Raw genomic sequence first — 13613 nt, forward strand, 5'->3', positions numbered from 1 at the left:
TGTCCTGGAGCTCACTCTGTAGACCAGGCTGGCCTCGAACTCAGAAATCCGACTGCCTCTGCCTCCCAAGTGCTGGGATTGATGTTGGTTTTTCAAAACAGGGTTTCTTTGTGTAACCCTGGCTCTCCTATAACTAGCCCTGTGGATCAGGTTTGTATTGAACTCAGAGATCCGCCTGCCTCTGTCTCCCAAGTGCTGGGATTAAAGGCGTGCACCACACCCAACAGCACAACTGTTACTTCTTGTCCACAAACTTGAACTATCTGCTACCTCATGGCTACTTTATCTATTTTTGCCTAGACTCAAAGAAGATTTACTCAGGCCGTCTGCTTTTACCAGCCAGGCCCCACAGTGCTGAGCAGCAATGCAGACTCCCCTGGCTCCCCAGGGCAGACCACCAGCTTCCCAAGACCTTTTGGGGCTACTATGCTTGACACTGAGCATTCAGCGAACAGTGAAAGCAGCCATGAGACAGGGGATTCTGGAAGGTTTTCCCATGAGTCCAATGATGAGATACACCTGTCCTCCGTTGTCAGCAGCACGCCCCCCACCTCGAATTCCCTCGCTGGTGGTGATTCTGATGGGGATGCCGCGCCGAAGAAGCACGGAGACTCTGCCCAGCCCTTGCCAGTTGAGCAGACCTCAGCCCCACAGCCAACATCTGCAGTGCTGCGATGTGCTGCAGAGGGTTTTCCCGTGTAGACAGCCACACTCAGGTATTCACAGGCATCTGTTCGAAGGACAATGAACAGAGAGCTAAAACCTTCCGTGAAAATCTTGATGTCTTACTGTTCGTTGTTTGTTTTGTTTATCTTTTTTTTTTTTTTTAATTATTTTTAAGCTCACGAATTTTGAATGTTTCAATTGTCAACAATGTGAAAAAGGGCAATCAAGATGCTTGCCTGGACCCTAAGATATGTCACTGGAGTGGAGGGAAGACTGCCTGAGCCCTCTGCTGAATAGCTACCTCAGTTTGCTGTTGGCGGACTCTGAAGACAACTGTGCTGCCTTCTTGTGCTGGTTTCTCTCAGCAGCATAACCAGCGGGACTTCCTAGTGATGCTGTGTGTCCATTGTGTGTGTGGTGTGTGTGACTGAAGGAGCCCGATAGGTAGAAGAGGAAGGATGTTGATCTGAAGCTCTGATTTTTTTTTTTTTTTTTCCCTTAAGAACTGTGACACCTGCATGATTTGGATAACGTAACACCTTTGGCTGTGAGGAGAAAATATGGGAGTATATTTACTTGAATAGGTGAAACAAATACATCCCTTTGGAGAAGAGACCCATTCCACAGTATATAGGGGGTCGTGTCCTTGCAAAGCTGTTGGGTTCGGCGGCACCAGAGCAGGAGAATTTTTTTCCAGTCTGCACCGTCCTGCCCCCAGCCTGCAAAAGCCACCTTTCCCTTTGCCCCGCAGCCAGCCAAGGGCTGCAGTGTCTTCTGTGGAATATCTTCAGAGTCTCCAGAGCTAGCTGCAAAATACAGTGTAGGAAAGTGGCTTTTTTTTTTTTTTTTAATGGTTCAGATTTTCTTTTTTAAAATCTCAGTTTGGCTTCAAAGGGGGCAAAGAAAGGTTATTAAATATTAAGAATGAAGATAAAAGAAACAGTACAGAGTAAGACAAACTTGAGGTTTTCATAACAGCAGTGCCTTCCATTATGAAAAGTTTTGCCTTATACCTTTTTAATATTCACGAAGATGTTTAGCAAAAAAGGTACCAAACATTTGCCTTAAAAAAAGCTTGATCTTAACTGATAGCTGTTGTGCTATCTGGCACCTTGCTCGAGTTGTTCTCATTTTGAAGTGCAGGTTTGCTCCTCACCACCCTAGCGGCCGAGGTTTTGGCTTTGTACCCCACTAACACCAGAAGTGAGTTCATCCTCTGGTTTGAAATCAGCAAATTGTTTACTCCCCTGGTAGGGCAGGCCTTCTCAGTCAGGGTTGCCTTCTAGATAACACACTAGGTGCTGAACCCCGTGGGAGGGACAAAAACTGAGCCATGAGAAGAAGAAACACGTCCTTCGCCTTTTAAAATCATGTGTTTTGCCCTCCTCCCCCCCACCCCCAATTTTTTGGAAATGGCTTTTGCAATGCATTTTAAAAGAAGAACCCTCCGTGGGTTTTCCCCTTGAAACCGTCCCTCCATGCACAGACAAGGCAGGTCCTGCCAAATGGTGTTGTAAAGTCAAGGGAATTACGCTGCATAATCACCCCGGTGTCGTCTATTATGATGGCCTGACACTGCCACAGTTTTCATCGTGATTCTAAGTTTTGTGCCAAATTGGACTTGCTTAGAAGCCGACGGACAAGATGTGCCAGGCACCACTTCTCAGCACAATTCTGTCCCTTTCACCGTGGACTTCTCAGCAAAATGGGAGGAAAAGAAAGAAGAAAGAAAAAAAGCAGAGCTTTAGTTGAACAATCGGTGGCGAGGAAAATGGCTTCCTTCCCCTGCCTTCGCTCCTGTTGATACTACCTCCGTTTGAACGCTGTTCAAGTGTTATTGTTCTTTCCTGTACTCAGGGACTTTTTTGTTACTCTTGAGCTCATGATGCATGGGCGGTGCATTGACAGGGTATGGTGGTGTTTGGTTCGTAAGTAGAAGTATGTGGGCCAGCTTCTCTCAGTATCTAAAATGAAGGGGCACAATGGGACGGCGGTTTTCAATTGTCAGAAGCAAACAGAATGTAAAGGAGAAACCAGGTTTAGTGCTGTATTTACTTAAACCGCGTCCCCTGCCTGGATCATCTGCAAGGCTGTGACAGGACAGTCCCAGAAGAAAGTGCTCTGTTTGAAGATAAATAGGCCCTTAGTTATGATAGATCTTTAGCTTATAATTATTTGCTAGTTCATTTTTTAACCTTTTTTCATTTTTGTTCTTATACAGACTTTTCTGTCAATTCTGTTACCAAAGAATTTCCAATAGACAGTAAAACTTCTATAATTACTTTAAATCCAGTTCACTAGAAACTGCTATAAATAGACTAGAATACAACTCATTTCTAACCCTAAACTGAAGGGTTTATATTGATAATTACAATTAATTAGGCTAGTGACATAAACTACCTTACTGTCACCAGAGTTTAAAATAAATTGTAATTTCCTTGCCAGCAGATGGTTACTTAACTGTAGGGTTATTTTTTTTTTCTTCAGCAAGTAAAGAAACCTCCAACCCTATAGTATTAATGTATTTTCATGTTGTTGAAATTACTTGTTGAAGAAAAAAAAATCTTACTACTAATCTCATGGACTAAGGTATTTAATGTTCAGCAGAGGCTTTTGGCTTGGCGAAAGCCAGCTTCTCTGAAGTCTGAAGTGCAAGATTCTAACTCAAGTGTGAAGGTTATCCTGTCTTCCTCAAGGTTTCATTACTTCGACGTAGTGGACTCCAGATAAGCAGACATGCAGATTAGGAACTATTTCACTTTTCAAAAACACATTTGCTGGAAGTGATAACCTGCCTGCCTGTCGTTTTTAATATTACAAATAAATATTACAATGTCAAATATTACAATAAGCCGCTCATCAGTATTTTCATACCAAAGACCATTAAAATATATAGTTTAGCCTATAAGTAAAGATGAGCAGGTTTAAAATAAATTTATTTAGAAGCCGATAGGGAATATAGCTTTAGTGGCAAAAGGAAAATATCAAAAGGCTAAGTTTACATAGTTAAAGGCAATACAGTTATATTGGTATTTATCAGTGTTTTTTATTTGATTACTTTATATCAGCAAATTAAAAAGAAATTAAAAACCAAAGATATTTAAGGTTACTTCAGAATATAGGGAAATTTAGGTGTACATTGAACTGTTGTTTGTTTTATGTTAACAAACTGTCTCTTTAGAACCTCTCCTCTGTGTCCAGATAGCATCCTGGGGATTTTCCATGAAATCTGTTCATTCAGCCACAGGGATATTTTTACTAAATGTAAACTTTGATACAGCCAGTGAGTGTGACAGGTCAACAGAGAGACCCCCAGACTCCTCTGTTATGAAGTACCATGGGAACCCCTACATCATCCTACGTAGTCTGTATTCCTATGTAAAATGTTTCTCCAGTTACTCAGACAACTTGAGGAAAGCAACGTGGGCCTCCGTTCAGGTGGACGGAGCTTTGGATTCAAATATGGTTCCTAAGTTGTAAGATTTTCACTGCATCAGAAAGCTGGGCTCTCTATCTCAAATGAAGACCTGGGTGAAGAAGAGTGGATTTTCACAGAATCTAGGGATTTATACAAGACAGACTTATCCATTGAGTGAATATTTTTTAAAAAGGGGATTAGATGCTACTGACATGTTACAGGCTCTCTTGCCTTTACCTCAGACATGAGTAATGGCAGCAGGTCGGCAGTCACTGGGGTGTGCACTGTTTGTCTATCTTCTGAAGGACTTCTGCAAAATGCTGCTCAAGTCCTTAGAAAGACGCCATTGGAAACAATGCTTCATGTCATTGAAGGCTGGCGTGGTTCACTCCTGTAATCACTTGCAGCAGTGGGAGGAAGGGGGCGGAGTGCATTTTAGAAAATGCTGCCACACATGGGTCAGTCAGTGCCTGTTGTGATTTGTGATTCGATTCTGTGCATTTGCATATATCATCAGATGTCCATTTTGAATATCAGATGTGGAAAAGTTTGGACTGTATTGTAAAGAGCTGGTACCTGAGGCCAACCATGTGTTTTGCAAAGTTTTCTTCCTGAAAATTTACTACATACATCCCTGATAAAGTTGCTTTGGTAGAAGTAAAAAAAAAAAAAATCACTCCTGGGCTGTGTGAGCACAGAGCGGTGGGTTCTGGAGACCACCCACATCTGTTTGTCTAACTGTGAATTGTGTTGGTGTTTAGAAGGCAACCATAGGTTCTATGCCAGGTTGTTCATGCTCAGGACATAAGTTCACAGGCTAATGCAATGCTTGTGTTACAGGCTTATGTAGCAGGTGGGTACCGGATTGATTTTCTTGCAGTTTCTTCTAACAAACTAGCACTAATTTAGTGTCTGTAAACAGCAACACACAGTCTTGGAGATCTGTAGGTCAGAACTCTTTCTTTCTGAGGCAGTTTCCTGCTGTAAAACCCTGTCTTGGTACCTGCTGTATGTGTAAACCAGGCTGGCCTTGAACTAGTGGTGACCCTCATCCTCCCACACCCTGGGATTCCAGGGGTGTGCCACCAGTCCAGCTATAATGAAGGTACAGACAGAGCCACACTCCTTCTGAGGCCTGAAGGAGTGATCCATTCCCTTGCCCAGTTCACCTTTTGAAAACAGAACTCTCTCCTTCAGAACCAGCCACATAGCCCCTCTCCTCCTCTTTCGGGCCCCCAAAAGAAAAGTTCTTCAGTTTTCAGTACTAACTTGATTAGATTATTCTGGTCTTGATCATCTGAGATGATGAGGTTTCCTTTGTCAAACATGGTAAGATTCTCACAGGTTCTAGGTGTTTCCCTGCAGGTGTCTGTGGGTGGCCATTATTTTTTCCCTACTGTAGTAGGGTAGGGATCCATCAATTCTGTGGGATTCCTCTCTCAGTACTAGGTACTAGGCTTTCAAGAGATAGCAAATCTGATGTTCCCTTGCCCCCGTGGAGACCTTTAAAATTTCAAGGACCAGAAAAGGTAGACCCTGTAGTTTATTGAAAACAGCCATTAAAATCTCTCTCTAAACATCCCTCAAAGGCAATTCAACCTGAAGCATTTTTGGAAATGAGCTCCGTTTACTTCCTCACCCCTCCAGTCTGACCCATGGATGTCCAGCTTTGTGGTTGGGCAACTCCGATGTCCCCAAACCCCTGCCTCCTCTCGTTTCATCAGCGCATGTACGTCCTAGGGAACAACGATCTTTCTCACCTGCTTCATCTTTTAGTCATCCTTTTCCTGGGGTATTTTAGGCCGCAGAGCTCTGGTTTGTTCCGATTTCTGTATCATTTACAGTCTGGCCCTCTTTCAGTGTTGAAGGACAACTAATGTCCAGCAAAGGCTAGCTGTCCTTGAGCTCCCAGAGGTTTACCAGCCGCAGCCTCTGAGTGCTGGGATTAAAGTGTACGCCTGCCCCCAGCCTTTCTGTTTTTAAGGGAACTCTTCCCTTGTATCAGCCAGCTTCACTCCTGCTTTAATCTGCAGTTTTATAGGTTTCTTGGGTTTCTGTCTCTTGCATAATTTGTGATACAGAAATACATTCCTGACTTATAACCTTGGGGGAAAAAAAAGTGATAGCTTCTTCTTTTCCTACAGAACTGTCTTTTCCTTGTGTGGGATCACGCTGTTTCTTATTTGCCACATTCTATATAGTATCTGGTCCATTCCCAAACTAAAACCCTTCCTGGAGATAAGCCTGAACACAAACGTTGCCTCAGCCACTTAGTAGGGTTTAGGAAATATGTTAAGAAAAATGTGTCTGTCTGTTACTGTCGTTGGACAAAAGTTTGTCTGTATGTGTAGGAATTTTTATTTCTATTTCAAAGATGTGAATTTAATGAAGTGTGGGAGCCAGTTAAGTTATTTTCTGTAGTGGGTGTTCTGGGTCCTGCCACTCTCTGCTTCCTTGTAAGGGCACCATTTCCTGGCTTCCTGGTGGTCTGTGGAGCTGAGCTACATTCGATTTCTGTTTGTCTCAGGGGACCAGCTCTGCAGACTCCATCTCATGAAGAAAGTGAATGTTTGCCTTGATTTTGAATGTATTTTTTAAAATGTCTTCTTAAAACATATTTTTTGTTTAATAATGTGGGTTTGTTTTCTTTTCCTAGCATGATAGTTAATATTTCTTAGTACCCCACACTCCTACCCCAAGAAATTTATATTCTACCCTACAGGTCATGCCAAAAATGAGTAAAAGTTTAAATGCCAAAATGTTTATAAAAACTGCTGTCTACATACTGATTGATTGCACAGTTTAAATAAAACCTTTCCTTAGTTTAAAAAATAAACTCAAAGGCATGTGTTTTTCTTCTTCACACCTTTGATCCCAGCACTGGGGAGGCAGAGGCAGATGGGTCTCTGAGTTCAAGGCCAGCCTTAATCTATAGAGCAAGTTCTAGGACAGCCAGGGCTACACAGTGAAATCCTGGGGGTGGGAGGGTGCTTTAGTGGAGACCATTTAGAGCTGGAGCTAGAGAGATGGCTCAGTGGATAAAGCACTAGCTGAACAAGCCAGATGACCTTCAACCATGTAAAGGTTGAAGGGGAAAAATAACAGTACAAAATTGCTCTGATTTCCACACCTGTGATGGCACTGTACACACACACACACACACACACACACACACACACACACACATACATCTTAAACACACTAGTAGCAATAAATAATATTTTATGTTTTTTTCTTGTTTTTAAAATATAACTGTAAAAAGCTTAACAAATTTGACTTAATGAATGGTAAAGCCCTAAACAAAAGAGAAAATATAATACCTTCTATTATTTTTATTTTTTAAAGATATATTCTTTATTTTATATGTATGAGTATTTGGCCTACATGTATGTATGTACCAAGTGCCCGCTGAGATCAGAAGATGGCCCCAGATCTCTGGAACTACAGTTATGGTTAGTTTGAGCTGCCATGTTGGTGCTAGGAACTGAACCTGGGTCCTTAGCAAGAGCAGCAAGTGCTATAATTACTGAGTGGGCAATGTCTCCATCCCAAGTTTTTCTTGTGTGTGTGTGTGTGTGTGTGTGTGTGTGTGATAAGTGGTTGTGAGCTGTGCAGTGTAGGTGCTGGGACCACAAGTTGTGTTCTCTGTATGAATAGTACACACCCTTAATCTCTGAGCCATCCCTCCAGTCTGAATTACACAATTTAGAGTACACAGGGTTGTCTTTGCTGAAAGTCTGAACAAATATCAGACTAAGGGCCATGTTCTTTAAACCCAAGGTAATGAGATGAAAATCCAATGTGGAACAGAGAATGCTAGATACTTCTGAATATGCTAGACTCTTCTGAATAAATTATGAGTCTAAACATCCCAATGAAAATAAAACAGAATGAAATGAAACTAAGACAGCAGAGCCGGGCAGTGACTGAGTATGCAAACTGAAAAGAAAGAACAAGAACTTACAGGTACAGTAAAATAGTGCCTAGGAATATTACTCAAGCATGTATATTAGGGGGAAATAGCGGATGGCTCAGTGCCATCTAATGACAGAGTTCAATCCTGGGAACCCACAGTGGAAGGGAGAACGGACTCCTGAAAGCTGTTCTCTGGCCTCCCCACATGTGTGCATGTGCCTCACGGATATATACAAAATAAATAAATGTACAAAAAGTTTGTTTTAGAAAGAAGCCAGAAAATCACCGTAAGCTCCAAAGACAAATAGTTGGAGAACCAATTGACACTCCAAATAAGCTGGGTGTTGTAACTTTAAGTTTTTCAAACCTTATTTTTAGTGATGATTCTTAAACACTTTAACTACACTCCCTTGTAGCCCACCAACCAGCAGAGGTAGTGGGACAGAAAGAATGCGGGGGGTTGAAGGGCAGTGGGGGAGTGGACCTGTTTAGAAAGGTTCTTTGGGACAATTCCTGTCTGTGTTGTCCGGAGATAAGTAGTTTGGTTCACAGGTTAGCTGCAGCAGCTAGATCCACTCGCAGACACTTCACAGATACACCAACAGTCCAATTTAGAGGAGTTAGGATAGCAAACAGGAATCAGCCTTGGTGGCACTACCTAGCAGAGACAGCCAGGCCTCAGCCTCAGCAGGAAGGCCCTGGAGGAATGCCAGGAGAAGTTCTCAGTTGTGCTTCTCTCAGGGAAGTGAAGACCAGCAAAGACTTGAGACCCACAAGCCTTGCACAGCTAGCTGTACCAGCAAGCCAAGCACTGCCTCCATCACTCATGGAGTCCTATTTATACCCTTCAAAACATCACATGCCTCCACGTGCCTTGCCTCAGCACATGAGTCTGTCTCAGTTGACATCACTCTGCCAATCAGCCTGAGTCCTCAGAAGTGTAAAGAAACTACAAAATACCTCAAGTTTTTTGGTGCATTTTTTCCTATGGAGTTCCAACAAACGCAGCTCAGCTATGCAACGTAGGGCGGACATGTGTGTCGTTAGCAAAGAAGCCTTCATCACGTGTCCTTTCACATCCTTTCACCTATGTCTGCTTCAGCTAAACGTTACTTCACGAGTCTGCCTTAGTCTTTCACTTGTGTCCACTTTAGCTAAATGTTCCTTCACGTGTTTGCCTCAGCAAAATACCATCCAACTGATTTTCCAAAGAACCCTTAAATGTCCGCTTGAGGGTGTAGTGCCCCTGCCTGTAATCTAAGCTCTTGGGATGAAGAGGATCAAGAGTTCATGGTCGTCCTCAGCTACATAGCAAGTTCAAGGACAGCCTGGGCTACATGAAAATCTATCTCTCAATGTAAATAAGAAAAATTAATGTACTAGTCTATGTATACAATAGACTATTAGCTATTTTATTAGAAATGAAATTGTTGATATATACAACATGGATGAATCATGAAAACGGGCTTTTAAGGGCTTAAAATTGGCACATTTCTGTCTCTTAAAAGAGATTTCATAAAATGCCAACCATTCCATATTTTGAGTGTTGTTTTTACACTAAGTCTTGCCCTGGTCTTACCTAGTCCCAACTTGGGCTTCATTCACACATACTTGTGAATCTCGCTCCTTCTTAAAACACTCAGGCTGCAATCTGCCTATGCTGGGAAAATGTATGCCCTGAAAAAACCCTGCCTTTTCCTGTTACTGTAAAAACACAGAGCAAAGCAAGGCAAGAACCCTGTGTGACAGCCATATTGGTGTCCTCAGTGGTCACAAATAGGGTATGTGAGTTTTCTTTTTATTATTTTTACCTTTTTCATGTAATATGTTTTGATTATTCTTTGCTCTTCCCCGAGTATCCCCAGGATCTCCCATCCTCCCCTACCCAACAACCTCATGGGTTTTTTTTTTTTTTTCTCACTCTAAAAGAATGAAAGAAAGGAAGACAAAAATACCAAACCATACCAAACAAACCATGGAGTCTGTGACCGCGAGGCCTGACCTGGAGTGTGGTTTTACAGGGGACTCCTTTCCTTGATGCCCTTAACAATCTGCTTTGCAATTTTCCATTTCTTCTTCATCTCCTTTATAGGTTCCTCTTGTCTCTCTGTAACCTTGAAAACATGTGTTGGCCTGAATTCTCTCCTTAGCTGTCCTCATTGGTTCTGGGTGACTCTCCATTTGGATCTGTGGCCTGGGTCTGTCCAAGCTCACCGAGATGGCTTTCTAAACAGTGGAGTCTGTTTACTTACTTGCACATCTCTGAACAAGAGAGGCAGTAAAGGTCACCTCAGGAGCTCATAACTGCTTCTCATGGATTTGAGTACAGCGAGATAAAGCAATATTTTTTGAAAGGAATTTCACCTTTTTGTGGGGCATAGAGAGAACAGCTGGTGGAAAGAGCTTATATTAGTGACTTTCTTTGCTGTGGAGAAATACCTAACCAAAGCAGCTGAAGGGAGGAAGGGTTTGTTTTGGCGGGTGTCGGGTAGCTGGATCGTGAGGCACCTAGTCACATCACACCCTCAGTCTGGAAGCAGAGAGAGAAGCTGGTGCTCCGCTCACTTTGTCTTTATTCAGTCCAAGACCCCAGAAAATAGGATGTCGGTGCCCACAGGGAAGGTGGGCCTTTGACTCAGTTGACCTCATTTAACTAATTCCTCACAGCGTGCCCTGAGGCTAGTCTCCTAGGTGATTCTTGATCCTGACAAGCTGACAGTTTTCTCCATGACTGTGTGGACTGTATCAATGTGATGTTACTTCGGCTTTCCTTCAACACTTAAAGATTTGTGTCCATGATGCTGGATCAGTAGCAGCGCTGAGGCATAGTGACAACTCTTCATAGGGATCTGACATTTCCCGGGTGAACAAGACTGGGAGAACGTGACAGACATGAAAGTGTGAAGAGTATTTGTACATCTGTGTAAACACACCATGCCTTCCTGTCTGTCTTCGCTATCCCTATGAGTCTGAAGATAAGAACAGGTGTACATTTTGAGTGACAGTCCCTATTTGTCCCGCTCTTTTTTTGTGTCCGTGTAGTAATACAATGGTTCTAAAATTGACCAAATACACTAACCAATGAGACACAAGCCAAGACTTGGAAAGTGCTTGCCCAGTAAGGTTTGCAATACCTTTATGCTCTTGAAATCTTATAAGCATTATTCTCTGAAAGAGCCCAGATTTGAGGGCTGGATGCGGCTCCACAACCCAGCTGTGATGCTTGCTCATTGCTCCTGCTAAAAGCCACCTACTTACCAGAAAGTAGAGCCTTTGGCTACCAACTAACCACAAATTCCTGAATTACTTTGTGGTACTACAAAAACCGTTCTATCAAAGTTCAGCATAGATTGCCTGTCCACAGAATTATAAGCAACTAAATGATTGTTTAAACCACTGAGTTTGGGCTCATTATACAGTATTCATACACAATAATTTATAAATATCATCAAAGCAGATGTGATTTCTGCCCCACCCCACCCCAGGTACTAGTATATGCATGACCTGAGATATTCTTTCTGTCACCTGAACTTCCTAATCTCAGACCTAGGGTGTCCAAAACTGAGCTCACCTTTCCCCCATGTCACCACCATCACCAGATTTCTCTCCCCTTGTCCATCCCACAAAGACAAGGCAGCAAGCTCACAGCTGGTACCTCATGCAATGTCATTGTCATTGCTTTGTACAGTTCCGAAACTCCTTCACCCCACCTCAGTGTGCGAGGCACTCACTCACTTTGTGGATATCATTTCATAGTTGGTATTACTTACAATGTATCTCCTTCATAATTCAGGTGCCACTGGATAGCATTAGGAGGCCTTTAAGAGGTCATCAGACCATAAAGGCACCTCCTGCACAACTTGAATTAGGTTCTTAGTGCTGTTGTTGTGATGAAATGTCCTGACAAAAGCAGCTTAAGAAAGGAAGGGTTAATTCTGGCTCACAGGTCAAGGCACAGTCCATCCTGGTGGGAGATTCAAGGCAGCAGGTCACACCACACCCACAGTCAGGTCACACCACACCCACAGTCAGGAAACAGAGCAGTGTTTGCTTCCTAGTGCTTACCCTCTTTCACCATCTTAGTTTAGTTTAGTTTAGTTTAGTTTTTGAGACAGGGTCTCACTCTGTAGCCCAGGCTGACCTGGAACTCAGTATATAGCCCAGGATGGCCTGGAATTCATTACATAGACCAGGCTGGCCCTGAATTCACAAAGATCTGCTTAACTGAGAGCTAGGATAAAAGATGTGGCTACTACGCCTAGGTTTTTTTTTTTAAGATTTATTTTTATTTTATGTGTATGAGTGTTTGCATGCATGTATGTGTCTATGTATGTATGTATGTATGTATGTATATCATGTCTGTGCCTAGTATCTGAAGAGGCCAGCAGAGAACACTGGATCCCCTGGAATTGGAGTCATGGGTGATTGTGAGCAGGTATGTCAGTTCTGGGAACAGAACGTCAGTCACTCATCTATCTGAAACAGCAGCTCTTAACCAAGGACCCACCTCTCCAGCCTCTGCCTTGTCCTTTGAACCTTGTTATTGTTTTGGGTAGACTGTCTAGTCAATAATCTCCATGGACCCCTTTCTCTCCAACTTCCCAATCCTGGGTTAATAGTCACAAATCGGTGTCCAACTTTTATGTGAATGTTAAGGAATCCAGCTCATGCTTGTCTGGTACCCATCCCACCCCCTTTCTCTCCCCACACCCCGACCAGGTCTCTCTGTATGTCTGTATGTAGCTTTGGCTGGCCTCGAACACACAAATATCCATCTGCCTCTGCCGAAAGAATGCTAGGATTAATGGTGTGCCACGTGCCACCACTGGCCAGGACCGGGCTATTCTTTTTCTAAAGCAGATTGCACTAATGTAGGGCTTTGCCTTGGCCATTGCCTGAGCACTTGAGTGAGTTCTGTAAGTCTTGTGTATACGAAGATGAGAATCCCGTTTGATTAGTTATAGGTCCTCCAGTGCTTAAGAGCACTTGTCAGACATACTTGTCTAAGGTTGGATATAGAACAAACGGTGTTTTATCTCATGGAAGATTGGAGGCTGCACCTAGTTTCTCTTAGTACAACGAGAAAACCTAACAAACAGGGAAAACTCCTAAACGTTCAGAGAATGTCAGAGTTAGGGGACACCACAGAGATGAAGTCCCACCCACTTTATAAATCAGAAAATGAACCTCAAGAGTGTATGACTCAGTTGTTTCAGGTCACGCAGCTCAATGGAAAAATGTAGACCACTACTCGAATCTAATTTACACTCCCCTTGGATTGGGATGGGGGAATCTCGCTATAACTTGTCCATGTGAGGTTACCTGTCCCACTTCTCTTCTGGTGTTAATTCCAAACATGAGTTCGAGCCATGGGCACGGGGAAAGTGGGGTGTCCACATATCCACCCAGAACCATGCTGCTTTCTCTGACAAAGTTTTTCTGAAATCTGACTTCGAGGCCAAGACGCGTGCAGTGGCTGGGATGAAGTTGGGAGCTGCTGTTTCCTCCGGGAGGCTGGGGCTGGGCGAGCAGAGGGGCGTGGAGCCCGGGGTCCTGGAGCCTGGAGGGCAGAGAGCAGCCGGGGGCGCAGAGGAGTTGGACTCAGATTTGGAGG

At 43.3% G+C, this 13613-nt stretch overlaps 1 protein-coding gene across 2 annotated transcripts in view; it reads left to right on the plus strand.

Annotated features, from left to right (window-relative positions):
* Positions 1 to 6920, plus strand: part of Prtg (protogenin) — a 102939-nt gene extending 96019 nt beyond the window's left edge. Inside the window, exons 20-21 of one of the 2 annotated variants that reach the window (XM_076926278.1) lie at positions 301 to 716; positions 842 to 6920. In XM_076926278.1, the coding sequence (XP_076782393.1) occupies positions 301 to 702 (402 nt within the window). In that variant the 3' untranslated portion in view covers positions 703 to 716; positions 842 to 6920. Of the gene's footprint in view, positions 1 to 300 lie in introns of both variants that reach the window. The other variant, XM_076926277.1, reaches the window with a different exon arrangement.
* Positions 6921 to 13613: the final 6693 nt, after the last annotated feature.

This window comes from Arvicanthis niloticus, chromosome 27 (assembly GCF_011762505.2).
Source record: "Arvicanthis niloticus isolate mArvNil1 chromosome 27, mArvNil1.pat.X, whole genome shotgun sequence".
Classification (NCBI taxonomy): domain Eukaryota; kingdom Metazoa; phylum Chordata; class Mammalia; order Rodentia; family Muridae; genus Arvicanthis; species Arvicanthis niloticus.